This window comes from Brassica oleracea, chromosome C9 (assembly GCF_000695525.1).
Source record: "Brassica oleracea var. oleracea cultivar TO1000 chromosome C9, BOL, whole genome shotgun sequence".
Taxonomy (NCBI): Eukaryota; Viridiplantae; Streptophyta; class Magnoliopsida; order Brassicales; family Brassicaceae; genus Brassica; species Brassica oleracea.
Genome location: NC_027756.1, coordinates 19,391,440 through 19,409,813, shown reverse-complemented (window position 1 = coordinate 19,409,813; position 18,374 = coordinate 19,391,440). Strand labels below are relative to the sequence as shown.

The 18,374-nt window shown below is 36.9% G+C and overlaps 1 protein-coding gene across 1 annotated transcript in view; it reads right to left on the bottom strand.

Moving 5' to 3' along the window:
- Positions 1-8,234: 8,234 nt before the first annotated feature.
- The window catches only part of LOC106317939 (disease resistance protein RPS6-like), a 14,076-nt gene continuing 3,936 nt past the window's right edge, over positions 8,235-18,374 (bottom strand). The window contains exons 2-5 of the mRNA XM_013755756.1: positions 10,976-12,101; positions 10,590-10,895; positions 10,026-10,430; positions 8,235-9,601 (exon numbers count right to left, since the gene is read on the bottom strand). Of these exons, the coding sequence (XP_013611210.1) occupies positions 8,240-9,601; positions 10,026-10,430; positions 10,590-10,895; positions 10,976-12,101 (3,199 nt within the window). The 3' untranslated portion in view covers positions 8,235-8,239. The remainder of the gene's footprint in view (positions 9,602-10,025; positions 10,431-10,589; positions 10,896-10,975; positions 12,102-18,374) is intronic.

Sequence of the window (18,374 nt, the reverse complement as noted above, 5' to 3'; positions counted from 1 at the left end):
GGTTAGTTCGGTTCTAGTATTTTTCCAACTGAAGTAAACCATAGTTAGTTTGGTTCGGTTTGTGTTCGGCACGGTTTATATTTGGTTCAGTTTGTATTTGGTTCGGTTTGTATTCTGTTTGGTTTATTTTTTGGATCGGTTTAATTATATTCTTTTTAGTTTAATTTTTCTAAGAGAAATTATGTTTTAAAACATAAATTATGTAAACATAGACTATGTGAACTAAATTCAATATAAAACTGAAAAAAAAACCTTTAAAAAATTAAAAAAAGTATAAAATTTAAAACAAATGAAAGTTAACTAAAGTAAAAAACAACAACATCATTAGTAATGTTTCTTATATCATTAAAATTAAAAAGCCTGCGATAAATAAAATATTTTAAATCAAAACAATTTGATGATTACATATTAGGTTAGAGAAATATAAGTTAATGAATAAACAATGAAATATTTGTGGTTTGGTATTAGAATTTTAGTATATTGGTATTATTAATATTTTTAATTTAAATAATTACAAAAATACATTGGTTTTTCGGTTCAGTTCGGTTAACCGAACCGAACCGAACCATTCGAGTTGACAAAATCATCAACCGAATGATTTGAAATAGACTTTGGTTCAGTTTGAATTGGTATCGGTTCGGTTGGTTAGGTTTGACTCGGTTCGGATTTTTTGCCCACCCCTAGTTCCTTCAACAATGATTCATTACAGGATACCCACGATGTTGTAAAAGATTGTGTTTTGAACACGCCACCATCATCCTAATTATCTTTATTTTTATTTTTTTTGAACTAATCTTAATTATCTTTTATTATATTAGAATATGGGTGAAACTTTAATAAAATTAATAAAAGTATTAATATTTAATTTTGAATAATAATGTAATTTATGGTAAACTGTGGTCTATATGAAATAGTTTTAAAATTTAATTTAACTAATATGTCATAAATGCATTTATTTTTAAGGTATAATTTTTAAATTACTTTATTAATAGTTTAAATTTTAAAAATTTACCTTCTATTTTATTATTTGAAAATTAGACTTTATTAAATGTAAACTGAATCTTTATCCAGATTAGATATTTCAATAATTAAAATATTAATTCAAAATTAAGAATAACAATATTAGTCTTTCTTTTTCCAAAAAATATATGTCTTAGATTTTTCACACTTAATAAAAAAATATATCAAATTTTAGCTATTTATTTTAGTCAAATACGAGTACGAGTACCAAAATAACAGTTTCAAATTTAACTCTTTATTTTTGGAAATTCAAGATGATCTATTGATGTTCTTTCTTTTTCAAAATGTTGCTATCTATGAGATGTCTTCCTTAAGGAGACTTAGCCACATAGAAAAGTCAATGAAGACTATGGTGGAGGTGAGTCAATAAACCACATGGTTCCTTCGACGATGATGCTTCATTACACGATACCCACGATGTTGTAAAAGATTGTGTTTTGAACACGCCACCATCATCCTAATTATCTTTATTTTTTTATTTTTTTGAACTAATCTTAATTATCTTTTATTATATTAGAATATGGGTGAAACTTTAATAAAATTAATAAAAGTATTAATATTTAATTTTGAATAATAATGTAATTTATGGTAAACTGTGGTCTATATGAAATAGTTTTAAAATTTAATTTAACTAATATGTCATAAATGCATTTATTTTTAAGGTATAATTTTTAAATAACTCTATTAATAGTTTAAATTTTAAAAAATTTACCTTCTATTTTATTTTTTGAAAATTAGACTTTATTAAATATAAACTAACTATTTATTCAGATTAGATATTTCAATAATTAAAAAATAAATTAAAAATTAAAAATAACAATACAACTCTTTCTTTTTCAGAAAAATGTATGTTTTAGATTTTTTACGCTTACTAAAAAAATATATCAGATTTTAGTTATTTATTTTAGACAAATGCGAGTACCGAAGTAACAGTTTCAAATTTAACTCTTTATTTTTGGAAATTCAAGATGATCTATTGATGTTATTTCTTTTTCAAAATGTTGCTATCTATGAGATGTCTTATTCAAGGAGACTTAAGCAATCTCCAATCCAACTCCAAAACACTATTTTAGTGTGATTTTGACACAAAAACCTTTTTCAATCTAATTCTAAAAATTACACCATTTTAGTGCAACACTATAATTTCACACCAAATTTAGTGTGACACTATTCACCACACTAAAACACTATTCATCTCACTAAAACACTATTTACTTATTTTATTAATAAAATAGACAATTAAATAAGTGATAAATAAAAACATAAATATATATAATATTATAAAATAACTTTTAGTATGAAATTTAGTGTTATGGTTGGAGAAGAATTTTTTTTAGTGTTGAAATTATACTAAAATAATGTAATTTTGACACTAAAATAGTGTTATGGGTTAGAGATGCTCTTCACCACGTAGAAAAGTCAATGAAGTGGACGTGAGTCAATAAACCACGTGGCTCCTTCGACGATGATGCTTCATTACAGGATACCCACGATGTTGTAAAAAGATTGTGTTTTGAACACGCCACCATCTTTCTAATTATCTTTATTTTTATTTTTTTTAACTCTATCTTTTATTATATTAGAATATGGGTGAAACTTTAATAAAAATTAATAAAAGTATTAATATTGAATTTAGAATTTATAATAATAATGTAATTTATGGTAAACTGTGGTATATATGAAATAGTTTTAAAATTTGATTTAACTAACACGTCATAAATTCATTTATTTTTAAGGTATAATTTGTAAATTACTCTATTTATAGTTTAAATTTTTTAAATTTTACCTTCTATTTATTTTTTTGAAAACTAGACTTTATTAAATGTAAACTGATCATTTATCAGATTAGATATTTCAATAATTAAAAAATAAATTAAAAATTAAGAATAACAATACTACTCTTTCTTTTTTAGAAATATGTATATTTTAGATTTTTTCACACTTATTAAAAAAATATCAGATTTTAGTTATTTATTTTAGGCAAATACGAATACCAAAATAACAGTTTCAAATTTAACTCTTTATTTTTTTGAAATTCAAAGATGATCTATTGATGTTCTTTCTATTTCAAAACGTTGCTATCTATGAGATGTGTTCCTTAAGGAGACTTAGCCACATAGAAAAGTCAACGAAGACTATGGTGGAGGTGAGTCAATAAACCACATGGTTCCTTCGACGATGATGCTTCATTACAGGATACCTACGATGTTGTAAAAGATTGTGCTTTGAACACGCGACCATCATCCTAATTATCTTTATTTTATTGTTGAACTAATCTTAATTATCTTTTATTATATTAGAATATGGGTGAAACTTTAATAAAAATTAATAAAAGTATTAATACTTAATTTAGAATAATAATGTAATTCATGGTAAACTGTGGTATATATGAAATAATTTTAAAATTTGATTTAACTAATATTCATTAATGCATTTATTTTTCAGGTATAATTTGTAAATTACTCTATTAATAGTTTAATTTTTTGAAATTGCACCTTCTATTTTATTTTTTGAAACCTAGACTTTATTAAATGTAAACTGGCTCTATATTAAATGTAAACTGGCTCTTTCTCCAGATTAGATATTTCAACAATTGAAAAATAAATTCAAAATTAGGAATAACAATACTACTCCATATCTTTAAGAAAAATACAGGTTTTTCACACTTATTAAGAAAATATATTAGATTTTAGTTACTAATAGAATATTTTCAGTAATCAACTATTTCCCACAATTGTTTTAAATATTTTTTTAATAAACACAATTATATTTTTAAAGTTTACAGATTGAAATTAATTTATGCATTGAAAATGATAATTTATTTAAATGAACGCTTTTTAAAAAATAGGTTAATCTACCAATTTAATATATTTTTCATATTTATTTCATAGAGCACCTCATTTTGATATAATATAGATTATAATGATAAATGTATAAAAATAACATATTTTCTTTATTTTATGATAAAATTTTAATTAATATGAATTATAATAATATTATATTGCTAATTACGAAATTAATTAATGCATTGTTTTCAAATTTTTTTGTTATAACTAAAAGTAAAAATCAAATTTATTGTTAAAGCTTGCTTTGTCGCAGCAAGATGGATTGGATGATCAGTCCGAGAGTGCTGTAAGGAAGAGAAAGCGGTCAAAACTTCTCTGATTCGGTCACCGAGCAGTCGGACAACCCTTCAGTAACCCAGGATGACCCCGAGAGAAGATCTCGTCCACCAAGCGGGACAGCGGAGTGCGATCCCTATCCAAGGATCGGGTTCTATCTATGATTCGTGCGACGAATACGATGACTCTTGGTTAAGGCAAGGCCTTAAAACATCGATCAAGCATTCTATCGAGCCCTATTCCGGAATCTCCGGATCTACGCTTATTTTCAACTCTCCGAAGCATTTTCGTCGCTTACTTATTATTTATTATTAAGATTTAATCTAAATTATCAAATATGCTACATTAAGTAATTATTTAGGTGGTCCTCCAATGATTTCTCAATAATAGATAAAAAAAAATAAGAGTTTAAATTAATAGATTTGATAAGTTTTTTTCTTGTTTTCTTTATTCTGAGAAGACAAGTTTTTTACCAGATAAAAATATCTTTAACAAAAAAAAATCAAAAGTTTCTACACCCATCTCACAACAACAAAACATGGGATTAACAACTACACAATTCGTCGTCAAATCGTCTTTAATTCCCTATTACGAATATTTAATGACAATTCTCCAATCGTCGTTATTAGCTCGTCGTAATGCGTCAATCGTCGTAAATATTACGACGAATAAGAATAGTCTTTAAATCGTTGTAATATAATTCGTCATAACGTAGACGTAATATTACGTCCACATGTTCCGTCGTAAATATGTCGTAAAATGTTGTTGTTATGCTGTTGTGAAACCTGTCGTAAAAATCAGGTTAGATGGCCATAAATTTACAACTAGTTTACATCCCCGTGGATGGAAATTAGTCGTAATGTTACTACCAATTAACATCATTTCTAATTATTCATTTTTAAATTTGTTTTTTTAAATTAAAAATTCATAAGATAAAATATTTTGGAAAATTATTTAAATTCCAAAAATTAAAATAAAAATCTAATATATTAAATTTTCTAATATACAAAATATATACAAACCGAAAAAATTAAACCTAAAGGTTCAGGTCATCCCCGAGCTCAGAACTACGGCGCTCAGTCTGCCGCTCTAGCTCCACCTGCTCTTCCGGAGTTTGGTTGGATTTATGTTCCGACGTACCGTCCGCCACATCTCTGCAAGCGCCGGGTTTCCATCCTCCATGAGATCAAACATCGACGCCATGGCCATCATTTGGGTCCTGTTCTCCGCCATGATGGTGTTGGCAGCCGACAAAGCTTCCCGGAGCTGAGCATTTTCCTCCCTTGCAGAACCGTGACCTGCTCTCGCCCTCGGAACATCGTTCACTGAATCGATCTCGAACATCCGTCCCCTTTTCTTCGGGACAACCTATAATTAATTAATGAATTTTATTATTTGTAAATATATATTAATTATAAAATTATTAAAACTTATTAAAATGTATATAAAATATTTTACATCTTCAAAAATTTTGTCATGTTCGACGGCCGACAACTGAACCGGACGCCATCAGAATTTTGTTGCGACAGCTGGGTCTGGACCTCTTGGATCCGAGCCTCCACATCGCTGTGGATCCTTTCTTCCCGAGCATCCACGAACGTTCCATCCACATGTTGGTGTGTCTTCTTGTAAAGTCGGGAAAGATATGGTGCTTATCTTTCCTCAGCGGCCTATACAAAATTTTTATAAATTGATTAATAAATAATTTATTAATTATTAAAAAATGAAAAAATAATTAACACTTACCATCAAATGTGGAAGGTAAAAGTCTGTGTGTTTCTGATTTCTATTTTTTTCTCTCTCTCTTCGGCATCTATAAGTATAAAAAGATTGAAATGATTTCATGCGGTTTAGAAGGGTAGGAGTGTCTCCTGCAGCTCCATTATTATACTCTAATGGAATGATCACACATCGTTGGAAGCGAGGGGTAATAGTGTCTCCTGTGACTCCATTATTTCCCCAAACTTTCTCAAAATAAGAAATAAAAAAAGAGAGAAAAATAAAAGAGAAATTCGAAAAGAATATGAATAAGATGGACTGTATCAGCATCTTTGTTCATTGGAATTGAGATTCACAGAAGATAGAAAGAGGGAAGAAAGGAATCAGATAAGACAAACACGTGTGTTCATAAACATGCTTGAGTAAGAGTCCATATGTCTTTTGATCGATACTCCTAAGGTAAAGCCTACACTTTTTATACGACTAATTTACATCGACGACAGATGTAAACTAGTCGTAAATTTTACGACCAATTCACGTCGACAGTCGATGTAAATTGGTCGTAACGTTTACGACCTTCTAACCTGGTTTTTACGACTTCATTTAGACAACGTAACGATGATAGTTTACAACCCATTTACGACTAAATATGTGAACGTAATATTACGTCTACTTACGACGAATTCTGTTACGACGATTTAGCGACTAATCATCTTCGTCGTAACTATTATGACGTTGACACGTTACGACTAGCTACTAACGACGATAGGAAAATCGTCGTAATAGGGGATTAACGACGATTTAAAGATAAAAAGTGCATTCGTTAACCACCTGTTTTCTTGTAGTGAATGACTGAATACAAGCTTGTTTCAACTCAAGTGGACATCAATTCAAAGCTATCTGGAACTGTAGGCGGCCCAATAAAAAATCCAACTGAGTATCAAAGTCACGCCGGTACCCTTAAATACCTCACTTTCACAAGACCAGCAGATATTGCCTATGCAGTGCAATAGATATGTCTCTTCATGCATGATCCACGCTAGCAACATATGAGCTACCTTGGGCAGGATGTCCTGACACAAAACGATCAACCTCTGGCTATGCTGTCTACCTTGGTGAAAATCTTATATCATGGTCTTCTAAAAGACAACAAACTGTAGCCAGATCAAGTGCAGAGGCTGAATACAAATTAATCGCTAATGCATTAGCTGAAACTTGCTTCTTACGCAACCTCTTGCTCGAGCTACATTTTTCCATCCGTATGGCAAACTCGGTGTTTTGCGACAATATAAGCTCAGTCTACCTATCAACAAACCCACTGAAGCATCAACGAACCAAACATATTGAAATCGATCTTCATTTCGTAAGGGAGAAGGTTGCTCTTGGACAAGTTAAGGTCATTCATGTTCCATCCCCGCTTCGATATGCTGAAATTTTCACTAAAGTTCTTCCAACCTCATTGTTTACAGACTTCAGATCCAGCTTGACCGTTTGCTGCACCAACCATTTCATTGCCGGAGGGTAAAAGAATATGTCAGTTATTCTTATTAGATATCGTATATTCTTCTGGTTAGCTATACTCCTTGTTTTGAGGATCTACCAACTGTAACTAGATTAACTAGGATCCTCCATGTACGAGTCGTTTGTAATCAAGTGAGAATATACAAACTTTCAATAGAAAGAGTATTCAGAATGGTTAACCTGAGAGATTGCATAAGGGATGGCTGAGTACATTCCAATGGCGATAGCGGGTTGAACTGTTGCAGTGTTTGTGCCACCGAGGAACAGTATCACAGCGTACATGGCCAAAGAAGTTTATTCTTATCTTGTTCCTTCTATCTGTTGAAGTTTTGGGATGAATCAATCACGTTTTGATAAGATGATAGTTTAACATAATGGAACATATGGAATGTCTTGTTGTAAGAATGTCTATATAAATTCTGGTGGTGAATTGAGGACGTCTTAGTTTTCCATCGTTTCTCTGTTTTAACAGATACGTGTGTATTGCTCTGATATCAAATTGGAGCGGTGTCAAGCAGGATAGCCTCAAAGACCGTTGATTCAGATATAAATAGTCGTTCTACCGAGGGATTTAATTTGAAGACTGTTGAGACACTAAAAATAGCCGCTGAAAGAGGGTTCTTAAAAGACGTTGATTCACAAGCAATCGACATCAACAAGGAAAAATTCTAAAGTGTTTCTTTATTTTCTAATCAATGATAAACAACGAGCCATAACTACACTCAAATTTGAAATTAACAAATGAAAATTCTAAGTCTAAATGAAAAAGTAAATTATGTAGTACTTAAAATCCTAGAACATAGAAAGCCCAACAAAAGAATAAAAACAAAAAAAAAGGTTAAATGAGCTGGTCACAACTAGGCTTGCGGAGAAAAGACCGGTGAAGATCCGCGCATCACATAGCCTTCATCATCGCTATTGTCTTTACACTTATGTTCAACAAGGTAATTCTCAGAACTTCCATCATTATCAGCTATGCTTTCATCAGCTTCAGTCTGACTAGGCAAAACTGGAGGACAGTCTAAGAGTCGCACACCGCAGCCTTTTAGTTTTTCTTTTAGTTTAAGTCTGCTACTAGGGAGCTTAAATGTTATCATAACTTGATCGCACGCTTGGTCTAGAGGGAAACGACAATCAAATATAATCTGATGATTATATTTCAGATGCAAGGACACACATTTTGGTTTAGCGGGTCCAAAGTAGTTCCCGTGCTTGTCTCTAAACTTACACTCTACCTCAATGTCTATAAAGCAAAGCTTATCCTTGACCGTCGGATCAACGACGAGATCAGAATCAACCACGGCGCAAGCTTTGAAGTCCAAGAAGGTTCTTTTAAAGAGAGAAAAATGATGCAGGGGGATGTTAAGGGAGCTACCAGTTGATTGGTGAGTAAAATATGGAGGCACCTCACCTGGAAAGATCATATACTCGGAAGCTGATTGTTGAATGAAGGCTTCTTGATTTGAACTGAAACAATCGATGAAACTGACCAATGACAAGTTAGTGAAAGTGTTATTGTTGTCTTCTGTGTTCTCAGGCCATCTAACTTCAGTCAACTTCTTGCACTCTGAGAAGAAAACCTCGAGAAGGTTGGGAAGTTTGAAAATTTCTGGTGAAATGTGGTAAAGCTCTCTGCACTCCCACATCTCTAAGGTTTCAAGGTTTGAGAAGTCAATGATCCATGGAGGAACTTCTCTAATCCCTGTCTGGTTTAGATAGAGAATAGCGATGTTTCTTGAGAAATCTGGAAAACTACTCAGCCGTGAGCATCCATTGAGATCGAGGTGATAGAGAGAGATTAAGTCGATGCCGGTCGGAAGAATCTTTAGATTTTTGCACCTGCGCATTTCCATGTATTCTAGGTTTAACAAGTTTTTGATACTTGTAGGAATTTCTTTGATGGCCGTTTGGTTTAGGTTAAGAGTCGAGATGTTGGTTGAGATCTCTGGGAAAATCGTCAACTGCGAGCATCCGTTGAGATCGAGGGAATACAAAGACTCCAAGTTGATACCGGTTGGAAGTGTCTTTAGACTTGAGCATCCTACCATTTCCAAGCTCGTCAAATTATTTAGATTCTGAATGGACGAAAGTGTTAGCTCCGCCAAACTCGAGCAACCATTGAGTTTAAGTGTCTCCAGTCTTGTTGCCTTTGAAAGATCCGGGATTTCTTTTAGGTTTACAGATCCCGTCAACACTATTTTCTTGAGGCTTGGAAGAGGCTGAGTAAAAAAACAAATGAGACAAAAAGCAAAGGATAGTTTAAACATGCATATCCTGTTGAAAAGGTCAACTTAAAGTTTTATAAAAGGTTTTTTTGTCCTTTTAATAAATTAAAAATAGTTTTTATGTATTTTGATGTACTCTACAAATTCATAACTGAATAGTTTTATCTAATACTATCTCTTTACTGAAAATAAGATTTTCTAACATTTTTTCTTGTTCCAGAAAAAAATATTTTCTAAGATACTTTTTTATTTTAAAAAAATATTAATTACGAATATTTAAATTAATTAAATGTATCTGGTTGTAGTTATTGAAAAGTGTATTAGTAAAAATAAATAATAAATTCAATATGAATATTAATTGTATTCATAATAAATGTGAATAATCTAGAAAATCTTCTTAGGAGGAAGTATGTATTACCTGAACTCCTTTCCACAACCCCTTACTAGTTATTTGCTCAAGGTGAAGTTCAACGACATTCTCTAGACCGAAAGAGGAGAAAGTTTTGATCGCTGTTTTGTTTAAATGGAGGACTGAAGTTTTATCTGAAATACCATGGTAATTCCTCAACTTAAAGCATCCACTGAGATTGAAGCGAATGAGGGATTTAAGGTTGATGCCCTTTGGAAGAGACTCCAGCTTTGTGCATCCAGCCATGTTCAAATCCTTTAGACTACTGAGATTCCCAATAGAGGAAGGAAGCTTCACCAAACTTGAACAACCACGAAGATTCAATGTCTCAAGATTAGTAGCTGTTGAAAGATCTGGGATTTTCTTCAGGTTTTTAGATTCTGACAGATCAATATCCTTGAGGAATGTCAGCGGCTGAATCAAAACGAGAGATAGAGAAAGTCAGAAAACACACATCAATTAAAAGGATTGTTAAAAGATCATACTGGAAATATTAAAATACTTATTTCTCGTCGATGTTTTGGATTGCAAAAATCTAATTTAACCACATTCTGATAATCTATCGATACTTACCTTTACTCCCTCCCATAGACTCTTAAGCTTGCTGTTGGGCATTCTGAGTTCCACCAGATTTTTAGGACAAAAATTAGAAGGCATGCATGCCATAGGATATCCCGGCCAAGTTAGTAATTTGAGTTCCTCCGGAAAATAGAGTGTTTTGGGTAATTTTCCCCATATAACTTCCTTCTTCCCCCCCAATGACTTTTTATAGAATTTAAGGAAATGGAGACTACTCATCCTTGTAAAAGCCTTCTCATGTATCTGCGCCTCATCTATATCATCTAGATCCAGTGATATACCAAGAACCTCTTGAGTACCCTGAAAATATACAAGAATTATGGTCTTAGAAATTTTTAGTCTCATATCAGAGTTATGGAAAGAGAGAAATAAAAACTTACAGTGCCATCTTTAAGAACATTGCAAACATCTTTTGAATCCATTAAGAATTCCCGTTCTCCGGGTGTCTTAGATTGTGCGCGGACCATTTCTTTCCCCATTTCTTGAACCAAACAGTGCATCTCCACGCTATTCGTATTATTATCCGATAGGATTTTACGTATGAGGGACTTATCAACTAGATGTTCAAGACTTTTACTAGCATTCAACTCACTAAGCATCAATTCAATGTAATTGACTTCATCACCATTAAAAAGACATGCAATGTGACGAAATAATGCTTTATCATCTTCCCTTTCTAATTCTTCGTAGGTAAACCTTAGCGTTTTCTCAATACTCTTATCTAGACCTTTCCGAAGAGTAGGTAAAGTATCTACCCAATACTTATGCTTTCTATCACGCATAGATGCACCTAGAACGTTAAGACCCAAAGGAAGACCACCTGCACGCTCTGCAACTTCAGAAGCAAGCTCCATGAAACCATCAGGGGGAGAATTTTGATTGAAAGCAGATTGACAAAAAATCTGAAGAGCAACTTTTTCAGATGGGAAATCGACTTCGTAGATATGTTCAATCCGATGAGAACTTAGAATATGCTTATCTTTTGTAATCGCAATGATTCTGCTCCCAGGACCAAACCATTCATGTCCACCGGCCAAGGCATCTAACACCATTTGATCATCCAAGTCATCAATAATGATAAGGACCTTCCGGTGCTTTAGTTTCCCTTTCACTGCACCTAAGTGATTCACCTTCATTCCCTCTTCATCTAATAATTTAGATAGGAATTTTTCTTGCAAGTGCAACTTCATGTTATAGTCTATGGGGTTGCATTTTATGTAACCTTCCTTACTCTCAGACACAATTCGCCTATCTATGAAAACACTACTTTGGAAGTGGCGACTGAGACGACTAAATAGATCTCTTGCAATGGTAGTCTTGCCAATCCCTGAGGGACCCCATATCCCAACCATCCTCACTTCCTCAGATTCCAAATCCAACAATGCAATCATCTTTTCATAATGATCTTCTATCCCGGGAAAGTTCTGAAAATCCTTAGATGGAGTTATATTCAGTTCCTTCAGAATATTACTGAGGATATCTTTAATCAGTTTTGCATCACTTTCCCTAACAATAAGAGAAATAAAAGTATGTATGAATAGTCAATCATGAACACATACAGTAGAACCTCTATAAATTAATAATATTGGGACTTTGAAATTTTATTAATTTATAAAGATATTAATTTATAAAAGTTTCCTTAATCAAGTCAACTGTTCCCAACCTTCCCTTCTCTCATACCGTTCTGGATTAAAGCTCAGGGGATTCCAGTGCATCTGTGGACTGAAGGAACCATGAGGACCATCGGAGAGGACATAGGATTTGTGGAAACCATTGATATCACTAATACAGCAGCTCGAATGAGAGTCCATGTTAATGGGAGGCTTCCCTTAATCAAGTCAACTGTTATTGAGTACTCTGGTGGAGAAGAAGTCTCGGTCACTCTTGTTTATGAAAGATTGGAAAGACACTGCTCACTTTGCCACCGCTTAGACCATGAACTGAGAGACTGTCTAGAGGCGAAGGCCCAGAAGAGAGCACAACTGGCGCTAAAGGAAAACAAGAATGAACAACTGGATCTACATAAAGAGACTGAAGAGGAACATGAAGGAGAAGTCCCACACGATGCTCAAGTGAAATTCAACTCAACCAGGAACAAAGCAGCCTATCCAACTACCAACACTAGGAGAATGCTGGAGGGACGATATGATAGACGCCATGAGAGAGATAGACGATACCACCCTTATGAAGTACGTAGAGAGGAGACACGAAGGCCGCAAAGAGATGACCTACGAGGTAAATCAATGAGTCACGATACTCATCAAATTGGATATGAAAGACGAACAAGAGCACGCTCATACCGTGCATCTGACTCACATTGCCCTGAGGTCAGAAGCCCCTCTTACAGAACACAACCCTACTATAGGGAGATCCCTAAACCCAAGGAGTACACAAGACGGGAAGAATCTTTATCTTCAAAAAATGTTCAGGAACATTCAATCGGAGTTCCTCAGAAAAAGTCTCAAGTTGCTCTCCCCAAAGAAGCTATGGAAACGGCTATGGGAGAAGTAAGGGAGTTCATGACCCAATATTCAAACGTAGCGGATCCAAACGAAAGTGCAGCAAGGAAAGAAAGGTTCAGACAAGCTGAAGAAGAGGGAGAAGTAGAAGAGGATGCAGCCCTAATGGTTAGAGAATCTCTTGTGGAGCAAGTTACAGCAGAACCAATTCATGTGGAGACAACCCAGGATCGTATACACGTCTCACGCCGAATATCTTTCCCACCAATTCCTGAGACAAGTGCAGAAAGGATTCCAGCTACCCTCAGGCTATCTACTTCCCCTAATGGAAGGGAGCAAGAACGGATCCCAGCGACTCTCAGGTTGGGACCAATAGTCATGGAGACAAACCAGCCAAAGGTAGCAGTGCCTATCACAAGTGCTAAAAGAAAACCAGGGCGGCCTCCAGAAACGTGGAAAGTGACTTTAAGCGGAACAACAGAGACATGAGCTAGCACAAAGAAAAGAAAAGTCCAGCAAACAAAAGCCACTACCTGTCGAAGAAAGCCTGCTGCAGGGGGAAGGACGGTGACAAAAATCCCTAAGGCCAGGCACGACAGAGCTACAGACTCACATGATAATACACCTCAAGAGTCAGATGATCAGCTACTGAGTACGTTCTTACCAAAGAGGAAGAAGGCGGTGGATTTTCAGAATCCACCAAGTCGGATTCCTTAGCCGTACTGAGCTGGAACTGCCAGGGGTTAGGGAATCCCCTGACAGTTCATCGCCTAAGGGCTAAGGGAGATAAAGAAGCGTAATGACCCAGATATTATCTTCCTTGTGGAAAATAAAAATCCCGATGAAGTGGTCATGCAGAAACTGAATCAGCTTGACTTTGAGCACCATCTTTTAATCCCTCCGACGAGTCATGGAGCAGGGGGGGTTAGCTCTTTTACGGAAACAGAATGTTCAACTCGATGTAATCTCTTCTGACGCCAATTGTATCGAAACTTGTATAACGTTTGAAGGAAAGAAGTTTCATTCATCCTTTATTTATGGCAACAAAGACAGAGGATTACGTAAATCACTTTGGAACCAGCTCTTGGTTAAAGCCACTGCTCGATATACAACTTGGTTTTTAACCGGGGATTTTAATGACCTTCTCAACGCAAACGAGAAAGTAGGCGGGCCAGACAGACCTGAGGGCTTGTTTAGCGATCTACGTACCTTCTTTTCAGAAGGAGACCTATACGATCTTCGTCACTCCGGGGATCCGCTATCGTGGCGAGGACAACGAGGAACACACTTTTTTAGGTGCAGGCTAGACAGAGCCATTGCAAACAGCGATTGGGTAGCAACCTTCCCCACGGCAAGAAGCTAGTACTTGGCATATGAAGGCTCAGATCACAAACCTGTCTTCTCTATATTCGAACCGGAGAGAAAACGGAGACGCGGCCTGTTCAGATATGATCGCAGACTAAAGGACAATGAAGAAGTTAGAAATCTAGTCTTTGATACCTGGAAAAGCGCAACAGGGGTAACTATAAGAGATAGAATATCTAGAGTCCGCAGAGCTATCATGGAATGGAGTAAAGCGCAGGGATTAAATAGCAGCATTGCTATTGAAAAGAAGAAAGAGGAGCTGGAGAGAGCCCTCAGCAGCTAGTTAAACGACACAAATATCATCTCCAGGATCACGACAGAACTGAAATCAGCTTATAACGCGGAGGAGGCCTATTGGAAACAGAGGAGCCGACTCTTGTGGCTAAGTCTAGGAGACCGTAACACTGGCTACTTTCACGCTACAGCAAGGAAGCGAAAAAGGGCAAACTCGTTCTCAGTTATTGAGAATGAAGAAGGGGAAATGGTGTACAAGGAGGAGGACATTGCCAAAGTGATTGTCAATTATTTTCAGAATCTCTTCACTGCTACGGAAGGGGATAGAGTAGACACGGTGCACTTTGCGCTTACGCCGGTTATAACCGAGGAAACAAATCAGAAGCTCATAGAGATCCCCTCAGCAATGGAAATTCGTGAAACCCTATTCTCTATTCATGCCGACAAGGCTCCAGGTCCCGGCGGATTCTCGGCAAGCTTTTATCGCTCAAACTGATAGGATATAGGGACAGAGATAGTCGAGGAGATCAAAGAATTCTTTGTATCAGGAAATCTCCCAGTGGGGATTAATGATACCCTTATCAGATTAATACCGAAGTCAACGAGCCCACAGATAGTATTTGACTATAGACCCATCTCACTCTGCAATGTATACTACAAAATTGTGGCTAAGATACTCACAAAGAGGCTCCAGCCAGTTCTCGACTCGATAATCTCCCCAAACCAATCAGCCTTTGTCCCCGGGAGAGCAATTTCGGATAACGTCCTCATTACTCATGAAGTCCTTCATACTCTAAAAACTTCTAGAGCACAGAAACGGTGTGCAATGGCGGTTAAGACAGATATGAGTAAGGCGTAAGACAGATTGGAATGGGATTTTATTGGAGCAGTTTTACATAGGATGGGGTTCCATTCTCTAGTGATTAGTTGGATCATGCAGTGTGTATCCTCTGTTACTTACTATTTCCTCATCAACGGCTTGCCTAGAGGAAGAGTTCGACCGAGTAGGGGAATCCGTCAAGGAGACCTACTTTCACCTTACTTGTTCATACTATGCAGTGAGGTGCTCTCAGGATTGTTTAATAGAGCACAAGAAGATGGGTCTTTGAAGGGTATCTGAGTTGCTCGAGGAAGCCCCTATATCTACCATCTATTGTTTGCGGATGACACTATGTTTTTCCTCAAATCCGATAAGAAAATTAGAGATGCGCTAAAAGGGATTTTAAAGCGTTATGAAACTGCCTCCGGTCAGCTAATCAATGCAGAGCAGTCCTCAATAACCTTCTCTAGTAAAGCTCCTATGTCATTAAAACAGACGGTTAAGGATGAACTCCAAATCCATAAAGAAGGAGGTACCGGGAAGTACTTGGGATTACCGGAACACTTTGGGAGGCGCAAAAGAGACTTGTTTACTGGGATTGTGGACAAGATAAAACAAAAAGCTAGCGGTTGGACTAACCGTTTCTTATCATCAGTGGGCAAACTAGTTATGTTGAAGACTGTTTTGTCTCCAATACCTTCACACGCGATGACTTGCTTCAAGCTGCCCATGAGCTTGATAAAGAGGATTCAATCAGCGGTCACTAGGTTTATGTGGGACGATAGAACCGGAAAAAAGAAGATGACATGGGTTGCTTGGAACAAGCTAGCCCAACCAAAGGCCAAAGGGAAACTTGGACTTCGAGACTTTGAAAGTTTTAATGATGCATTTTTAGGAAAACTGAGCTGGACGATAATTAATAATCCACAGGGTCTGCTGAGCCGTGTACTCATAGGCAAATACAACCCGGGAGGTACCCTCTTGGAATGCGAAAACAGAAGTTCAGAGTCTCACGGATGGAGATGAGTTTTACTTGGTCGGACCTTGATAATCAAGAACTCAGGATGGCTGGTAGGAGGTGGAACCCACATTGATCTGTGGAGAGACCCATGGCTGAACGTGAGCCATCAGGAGAGCTTAATGGGGCCACCAACGGAATCAACTCACAACTTCAAAGTCGCTAGCCTGTTTAAGAAAAATTCCACCGAGTGGGACGCTGAGAAAATAAGAGTTATCTGTCTGTGGGCAAAGAAGCAAATAATGAGCATCAGACCAAGTAGAAGAGGAGCTCCTGACAAGTTGTGTTGGATGGAACAAAAAATGGAGAATACTCGACTAAATCAGGCTACCATGCGGCCTTTGCAGAGAGGAATAACGCCGAGATACTGGAGTCCCCGGGAAACTGGAATTAGGAAGTGTGGAATCTCAATACTGCTCAAAAGGTGAAGATGCTAGTATGGAAAGCACTGAGAGGAGCCATACCGGTTGGAACAAGATTGGAAGACATGCATATACAAGTTGACTCCAGATGCAAGCGATGCGGACATCCTTAATCTATTCTTCATCTATTCTTTCAATGTGAGTTTGCTCAAGGGATCTGGAAGGCAGCACATTTTGTGGACAATGTTGATGTTAGCGGAATGATAGATTTTAGAGAAGTGTGGAACAACATGAAACAGAGAGCTTGCTTACCACCGCAGGGCACTTAGCACCAAGCATTATGTGGGAGATATGGACCGCGAGAAACAAGCTGGTTTTCTCCAACCAAAGACTAGAGGCAGAGGACTCTCTGTCCAGAGCCATCTCTATGGCAAGAGAGTGGCAAGAAGGCGAAGCTCCAAAAGAAAATAGGAGAAAAACCACCATACCTCATCAAGTCATCGCGGTTGGGACAACCCTCAAAACGGATGCAGCGTGGAGTAGATCCTATTCCCGAGCGGGATTAGGATGGGTAGTGCAACAACTTGGATCAACATCAACCTTCACAGTTGTGGAAGAAAATGTGTCCTCTCCCCTGTTGGCGGAAGGCTTAGCGTTAAGGGAAGGACTCCAAAAGTGCAAGGAGTTGGGAGTTAGGAAGCTAAACGTGGAGTCAGATTCAAAGAACCTCATCAACAGCATATTGGAGAACAATGTAGTACCTGAAGTGATGTGCCCCGGTTTGTGGATCAGTCCATTGGAGCCAACCAGCATGGAGATCAGGACGTTCTGAACAATTTGACCGAGGTTCGTTCATCTGACCGTACCAGACACACTGACCGAGGTTTGTTCATCTGACCGTACCAGACACACTGACCGAGCCGTCCCGCGTGTGTCCTGATTGGAGCTTCGGCTGGAACCACGACCAGACGACCGATTTCCCCGTACTGAAGCTCATCTTCGACATTCTAAGACCCACGGTCGAGCCAGACTTAGCTTGGGTGGTGAAGAAACCGAAGACGGACATGCATTCTTATCCGGCGGACCATCCGGACAATCAGTCCATTGGAGCCAACCAGCATGGAGATCAGGACGTTCTGAACAATTTGACCGAGGTTCGTTCATCTGACCGTACCAGAGACACTGACTGAACCGTCCCGCGTGTGTCTTGATTGGAGCTTCGGCTGGAACCACGACCAGACGACCGATTGCCCGTACTGAAGCTCGTCTTCCCCGACCAACTCGACATTCTAAGACCCATGGTCGAGCCAGACTTAGCTTGGGTGGTGAAGAAGCCGAAGACGGACATGCATTCTCATCAGGCGGACCATCCGGACAGTCCCGCAAGCGTTCTTATCATTTTCCGTGCCTTGACCAGATCTAGTCTTCTCCATTTTCCGTGCCTTGACCAGATCTATTCTTCTCCATTTTTCTTGCCTTGACTAGATCTAGTCAAATTTGTATTTTCTATGCATTGTTTTC